The sequence below is a fragment of the Ichthyophthirius multifiliis genome (assembly GCF_000220395.1).
Source record: "Ichthyophthirius multifiliis unplaced genomic scaffold scaff_1120509249481, whole genome shotgun sequence".
NCBI lineage: Eukaryota > Ciliophora > Oligohymenophorea > Hymenostomatida > Ichthyophthirius > Ichthyophthirius multifiliis.
The window spans coordinates 7,632-15,364 of record NW_004087675.1 but is presented as its reverse complement, the minus strand read 5'-3'; the positions used below and the strand labels follow the sequence as shown (position 1 = coordinate 15,364).

Below are 7,733 nucleotides of genomic sequence, written 5' to 3'. Positions count from 1 at the left end.
CATTTTTAATGCTTGATGTATTTATATTTAATTTTTTTAATTAATATTGTTATTAGTTTATGCTTATTTTGATTAATAATTAGAAAGATTTAAAAAAGAAAAATTTTAAAATGAATCATTATTTGATTATATTTAAGAATTTTTTACAGAATATTATTCCTTATTTATAATTTAAAAAGAAAATTCTTTTAATTATTCCATTTGTATTTTATTTTTATTTTAAAACGAAAATTTTTTATATATTTATAATTTTTTCTTTTTTCTTTTTTTAAAAAAATAAATAAAAAAATATATTTCAATTGTTTGTTATTTCAATTAAAATACGAGAATTAATAAAATGATTTTCTAAAAAAGAAAATAACTTTTTAGCTTTATTCATATTAGAATACTATAATTTATCATAACTCACTTTTCTTAAACAGAAAGTTTTAACAGGAACATCATAATAAAATATGAATTAATTCCTATATTTATTGTATTCGATTTTTTTTATTTTATGAAGCATTATTTTCTAATAATTTAGTAAGGAATTTTTCTAAAAATATAATAAAAATGAATATATATATATATATAAATTTATATATATATATATATATATATATATATATATATATATATATGTTTATATTTTACAGTAACATATACTAATCTAATATTTGTTAATATTATTTCCTTTATGCAATCTTTTAATTGAATTTCATCATAATAGATAATATTTTCATATTATTTAGGAAATGCTTTAAGTCGTCTTAATATATCTTTTCCATTATCTAATTTATATCTAAATTTTTAAATTTTATTATAAAATATCCTTGGTGGCCTACTTCTGTTTTCCATGATTTTTTCTTCATATATTGCAGAATTTTTAATTCCCTTTATTAATATATATATATGTTTATATATAAAAATATATATAATATTTTACATCACAAATACTAATTATAAAATCATATATTCCTACAGTAGGCTTAATAAAAATACTGACTATAGCTTAATAAGCTCCTATAAATATTCCAAAAAATCTATTTTATTAGCATTCTTCTATAGGTCTTAAAACAATACCAAATATTGTTTCTTATAAAATGCTTATGAAATTTTTAAAACCTAAATAAGAAATATATTGATATAATAAATATATATATATATATATATATATATATATATATATATATAAATATATATATACATATATATATTAATTTACCCACTACTAATCCAACATCAAAACTTTTTATTTATCTATTTAATCTTATACACCTTTCTTGTAAATATTACTTATGAAAAGTCATTCTGGCAAGAATTTTCATAAATAATCCTATATATAAATTTATAAATATATTTTAGTATTTATTTACCAGAAATTTTCTTTGCGATATCATAAATATGAGATATTGAATTGTAAACTAAAAAAGCAGCTCCAGTTGCAAAATGTTCAAAAGCTTATTTACCACTTCCTTTTGCGAGTGCTTTTATAGGATCATAGAACATTTTAGACATACTTTAAGTAATTTCATTTACAAGTTTTACAGGATTACCTATAACATCTATATAACCAAATATCTTGCAAAGTTCTATAATAAATTAATTACCATAGTGTTTTTTAAATCTAAGTTTAATAGATGATATAGTATCAAATAAATGCTATTATTCTAATGCATTTAAATTAATATTAGCCTGATCAATAGAAATTAATTAGAGACCTATATAAAAATAAATAAATAAATTTAAAATATATATATATATATATATATATGTATATTTATATTTATATTTTTATATATATATTATACCGAATTCTGATAAAAAAGATAAAGGAGAAAATGAGAACTCTTAATTATTTGAGATTTGTGAATCTAATTTGATTGTAAAACAAAAATTAATTGGCTATATATTTAGTTATTTAATATATATTGCTTTTTCTGTTTTGTTATCTTTGTTTAATTGATAATCATAATTTTATAATTATTTGAATTAATCAAAAATTGAATTTGCCTATTTTTTAGTGTATTTTGAATTAGATTAAAGTATTTTATTTATTTATTTCCTTAATTGATTCAAAGAAGACATTACTTAATTGTCTAATCTTAACTCAAAATGGTCTAGAAATATCTAAACATAGTTTATCCAATTTGTTTCTTCGTTTTAAAAGTTATCGTAGTAATTTTGTAAATGAAGAGATTCGCAATCTAGTTCTTATTAGCTTATATTATTAGTTTCGAGATTTATTGTATCGAGTTTTTAGATTTACCTTATATTTTGAGGTATTTATTAGTTTATTTATATATATTTAGACTAATATAATGAATTTGTTGTTATGTTTTTACGTATTTATTCATATTATTATGTAATAATAGTTTTTTATTTAGACAAGACATTATTACTTGATATTTTTTTTTATAAATAAGTGGTTTATGTTTTTTTAAGACAATACTATTTTTTTCTTATATATCATTATTTTTAAACTCATATTCATTTTTTTTTTCGTTTAATAATAACTTTTTATATTTTTCCAATTTATTTGAAAGAAAAAGAATGGCGAAGGTTTATTTCCTTTCTTAAAAAAAATAGATATACATATAAAAAAATAATAAATATATATTTATATATATATATATATATATATATATATATATTTATATTTATATTTATATTTATATTTATACTTTTATTTTATCGGATGCAAATATTACGGGAAATTAAGCGTCTATAATCGAATTATTTATAAAGATATTATCTATACTAAATTACATGAATTTATTTTATGTTTATTTAGTTATTTCATATTATGTTTTTTTTTATTCATTTTATATAGTAAAACTATTATTTTATTTTTAAAAAGACTATTTAGTCTCCTCATGATCTTTTTCAATAAAATCTTCCTGAGATTATAAAAATTAAACGTTTTTTAAAGTCAGGGAAAAAAGCTCAAGATTATAGTCATCTATTATACTTATTCCTATTATATTGTTTATATTTAATTTAAAAAAGAAATTCTTTTGTAATTTTGGTTTATTTTCATACTCGGTTTATTCGTTATTTTTTTATATGAAAAATGTTATTTCCTTTAAATTAAAAATATACTTTTATTTTTATATATTTTTATACCATTGTACCATTTTATGGCTCTATTTTAAAGTCTATCTTTTATTAATTATTATTTATTTAAATTGATTATTAAATACAATTAAACCATTCCTATAATTCTTCTTAATTACCATCATTTTTAAAGAAAAACTTCTTCTTTTTATCATTAACTAGTATAAATCCTTATCTTTCTTACTCCAATTTGGCTCCTAGAAGGCTTAGACTATATACCTTAACATTAGAGCTATTATAAAGTCTAATTTTTTACTTAAAGATGTTCAAGACACACATAAAAGTGACAAATGAATCTCTAAAATTATCACAAACTTAAATTAATCCTTTTTTATAAAGTGATTGGTTTTCATTATTTCTGATTTAATTGTATTATTACCCATATTCGAGAATTAAAGGGAGATTTTCTTAAGGTTTATCTAAATTATAGACTTTTTTGATTTTTTCGATTTCTATTTGTATCATTTTTTCAGTTTAAATTACCCAAAAATCCCATGTAAACCTAATTCTTTAGTTTTATTTAAGTATTTTTTTCTAAGTTTAGTATTTTTAAGTGTTTTTTTTACAACATTATAATATTCTGTTTTTATTCTCTGGTATATATTGTTATATATATATATCATATTTTGTTTTATTATATATTATATATGGAGGAGTCTTTTTTTCATAAAATTTCACATATATAGCCAGTTTTTCTAAACTAACGTGGACTGTAATGTATTTGTAGTATTTTTAATTACTTTTTTTCGAATAAAAAGGTACTTTAATTGTAAATTCACCCACCTCGTTTATTTTAAAGATGTTAGAGTGGAATATTTTGGAGGTTTCGGCTATTTTTTCATCGTCCTAAATTGAACTTTTTTCACTTTTGTCTTTTTTTGAGTTGATTATTTAGATGCGAAGTGATTAATCCTTTTGAATATTATTTTTCTAAAACCAATATAATTGTTAGGTTTATAAAGGAAATAAGTGAATTATGTTTTTTTCCTGATTAAATTTTTTTTAAGAATCGGAAAATAATAAAACTCCAATTTCATATTAAGTTTAATTAAAAAGCATATATTTAGGTGAAATCTATATTATGTTGGTATGATAGAATTTACCTGTGCCTTATATTATACTTATATTCATTTCATATATCTTTAAATTAAATATATATATATATATATATATATATATATATATATATATATATATATATATATATATATAATTTTTTTATAATATTTTATATATTTATATTTATATATATATTTTTACTTTTTTCCTTTTTAAATAAGTATACATTTATCGTTTTTTTAAGAAAGCTTTATTTATTCAGATTTTATATATTATTATTCTTAATCTTATTATTAGTTTGCTATATATATTTGGAGATTATTAGAATTTTTTTAGGGGGTATAAATTGATATTTTATCTTATATTTTGTCTTAGATTTTATCTTCTATAGGTATTAGATAACCCTCTTTTTTAAAAACTAAGGGTAGGGAGGTTTTATTATAAAGGACAAAAGGGAAATATAGATGAATTTCACGAGAGTTTTTTGATTTTCGGATGATTTCTATATGTAGAGTATGTTTAAATGTTTTCGGGAGGTTTTTAAAATGTTATAAATAAGATAATTCTAGTGTATATATTTTTTTCTATTTTTTTAAAAATAAAGGTATTTATATTGAATAATCTTTAGATTCTTCGAATTTAATTAAAAATGATAGGTTATTTTCGACTGAAAAAAAGGAATATTCGCAAAAAATCTAATCTGCTTTTAAAATGAACTCTTTTGGGTGTTTTTTATATATTACTATTTAATTAATTTTTATTTTCTAAAAAGCTTTATATTTTTTCGTCATATTTTTATATGTTTTATGTATTTTAATATATGTTTTTTTCATTATTTGTAAAAAGCCTATGTATTTTTTAATCATATTGTTATATTTAATCATCATTTTATTATACTTTTTGATTGTATTTTTATATTTTTTCATTAAATGAATTTAAATTGTTTATTTTAAAAATGTTTTTTTATGAATTTTCTATATTATTATTTAAATTATTTTTGTCTATATATTTTAATGTGTTTTTTAATTAAATACTAAGGTTTTTAATAGTACAATTGACTATTTTTAATATAGGAATAATCTTAATTTAAGTCTCAAATAATATTTATTTATCTTTCTCAAATAAAGAAGTCGTAAATTATTTAATTTTGGCTATTTTTAATAGGAAATTCATATTTTATCCAGTTTATATTAAAAAATCTTATTTATTTATATATTTCTTTCCATTTTTATCTATAAAATAGTCATTTTAGTAGTCTTTTTTTCTAATTAAAGTCTCTAAATCGTAAAAATATTCATTTTTTTCATTTTATTTTGGGAAAGAGAATGATATTAGGGATTTGTTTTGTAAATAAAAAAGAGGTATTTCAAAAGAATTGTTTTTGCTAATGAAAAAATGCTTTATTTTTGAAGAAATTTCTTACGGATTTTATATTAAAAATTTCTGTAAATCAAAACGGTTTTTCGTCAAATTTTGAACACTTTATTTCATTATTTCTGCAGAATTTAATAATGGAAGTTTGATTTTACAGTCTAGATTGTTTATAAAGGATATAGTGGAACTTAAATTAATTATCTTTGACCCATCAGATTGGTCTATGCGAATATCTATGGCTAAGTATTCCTAAAAGGAAGGATATAAGTATTTTTTTTACTGTTAAATTTGCATCTTTTAGTCTATATTCTCCTCGTTTTTTTTTAGGTTATCATCAGAAAGCTTCTCTAATTATAAGAAATATTTACCCACAGAGTCTAGTGAAATATTTTTGATTGCGCGGTATTCGGAGAGGTTCGAAATTATGATTTTTTAGCTTTTTTTTGGATATTTTTAGGAGGGATTTTAGGAAAAGGATTTTTCTTTAGAAAAAAGAGATTAAAAGCTATAATCGTAGTCTTATGAGAAATTGAGAGATTATTCTGTGTTTTATTTAGTTTTAGAAGACTTCAAATATTAAAAATGAATTTAATTATTTAAGTCTTTTGCAATTGAAGTATAATGCTCTTATTCAAGTTTTTTAATTTAAAGATATTTTTATTCTTTTAATATATTAAAATTTATGCAAAAACATTTATTTTGTTTATTCCTTTTCTCAATTTCTGGAGGACATATAGATTTCTCTTTACCTCTTTTTATAAATTATTATAATAAATCTTATATAGGAAGTTTATTTTCATCTTCTTTTAATGTATATATTAGACCATATCCAGTATTATTTTGAATTTTATAAGGATCTTCTTTACTTTTGTATTTCTCTGTGTATATATTAAATGCTTCATATGCTGTTTCTATAAATGAGGTACTTAAGTTTATATTTAATGAATTCTTTAAAAATATAAAAATAAAATGATAAATATAATTAAATATATATATTTTTTATAAATAATATATGCAAATATATATATATAAATATATATATATATATATATATATATATATATATATATATATATATAGTTATTTATTTTTATTTTAAATTTATTAAATTTATTTAGTATTAATTTAAATATTAAATATGATTTTAATTAATAATTATTTCTTTTTTTATAAAATTTGTTTGTAAAATTAAAAAATATTTCACATATAAATTTATTAATTATAAAATTACGTCAAAGTCAGATATTTCTTATTCTTTTTCATTTTTTTAGAAATTTCTTATTTCTAGATTTTATTCTATATGGCCATCTTCTTGACAGGTTTCTTTTTTTTTTATTTAAAAAGTCCAAGGCTCTATAAAAAGTTCATAAAATGATTTTCTTATATAAAAAATTAAATAAAAATTTAAAAATATAATAATAAAAATATATATATATAGATATAAATATAATATATATAAATATATATATATATATATATATATATATATATATATTTATATATACGTATATTATTTTACCTTTTATTAAAATACTTAACCTTTAATCTTAATTTTAAACCAAGAATAGAATTTTTTTATTTTTAAATTTATTTAAAAACTAGATTTTATATAATTATTTTGCACATTTAATGTCCATAATTATTTTTTATTATTTCTATTTTTAATTTTTTAGATTTTATGCGGAAAGTGCTTACACATTATTCTTTTTGTTATTAAAGTTTTTCATATATTTATTCTTATGTAAGTCTTTAAGTCTTTATTTATATAATATTTTTTATTACTTTTATATATATATATATATTTTACGTCATATTTTTAAATTATAAATGGGAAAGTTTATAAATCATTGTTTTATTGTTCTTGTGATATTTGTTTATATATTGAATTTTTTCTAATAAAACTAAATGTTGATTTTTTTAGTATATTTTTTATTATATTGACTATTTATTTTAGAAAACTTACATTCAGAATAATATTTCTGAATTTATTAAGGTTTTTATCATTTAGTATTTCTAGTTGAATGTTTTAGTATGATTATTTGATATCATTTGGTTCATATTTTTTTTCTACTACATATATTTTTTTGAATAATATTTAAAAAGGATTTATTAAATTTTATTTGAATTCCATTTAATCGATTTCTTTTTAAATATTTATTTATCTTACATATTAAACATTATCATTTTAAATATTAGATTATGAA

General features: G+C 17.6%; 2 protein-coding genes across 2 annotated transcripts, besides 12 other annotated features; both read right to left on the bottom strand. All coding sequences in view use genetic code 6, as the record gives it.

Moving 5' to 3' along the window:
• Window positions 1-334: 334 nt before the first annotated feature.
• IMG5_007380 (PH domain protein) lies at window positions 335-3,116 on the bottom strand (the record flags this gene model as incomplete). Its single annotated transcript, XM_004039816.1, has 7 exons — window positions 335-535; window positions 634-873; window positions 926-1,104; window positions 1,205-1,315; window positions 1,356-1,700; window positions 1,791-2,292; window positions 2,664-3,116. Coding segments are annotated over 7 exons (2,031 nt in total), but the record flags the coding sequence as incomplete, so codon positions are not given.
• Window positions 557-620: a microsatellite.
• Window positions 1,124-1,196: a microsatellite.
• Window positions 1,730-1,789: a microsatellite.
• Window positions 2,592-2,662: a microsatellite.
• Window positions 2,595-2,671: a microsatellite.
• Window positions 2,753-2,808: a microsatellite.
• Window positions 3,033-3,077: a microsatellite.
• A 1,131-nt stretch (window positions 3,117-4,247) lies between the features above and the next one.
• Window positions 4,248-4,350: a microsatellite.
• A 154-nt stretch (window positions 4,351-4,504) lies between these two features.
• Window positions 4,505-4,540: a microsatellite.
• A 772-nt stretch (window positions 4,541-5,312) lies between these two features.
• On the bottom strand, window positions 5,313-7,256 carry IMG5_007370 (hypothetical protein; the record flags this gene model as incomplete). Its single annotated transcript, XM_004039815.1, has 3 exons — window positions 5,313-6,477; window positions 6,734-6,908; window positions 7,049-7,256. The coding sequence occupies 3 exons, from the start codon at window positions 7,254-7,256 to the stop codon at window positions 6,099-6,101; spliced, it is 762 nt and encodes a 253-aa protein (XP_004039863.1). The 3' UTR covers window positions 5,313-6,098.
• Window positions 6,548-6,608: a microsatellite.
• Window positions 6,940-7,033: a microsatellite.
• Window positions 6,954-7,033: a microsatellite.
• Window positions 7,257-7,733: the final 477 nt, after the last annotated feature.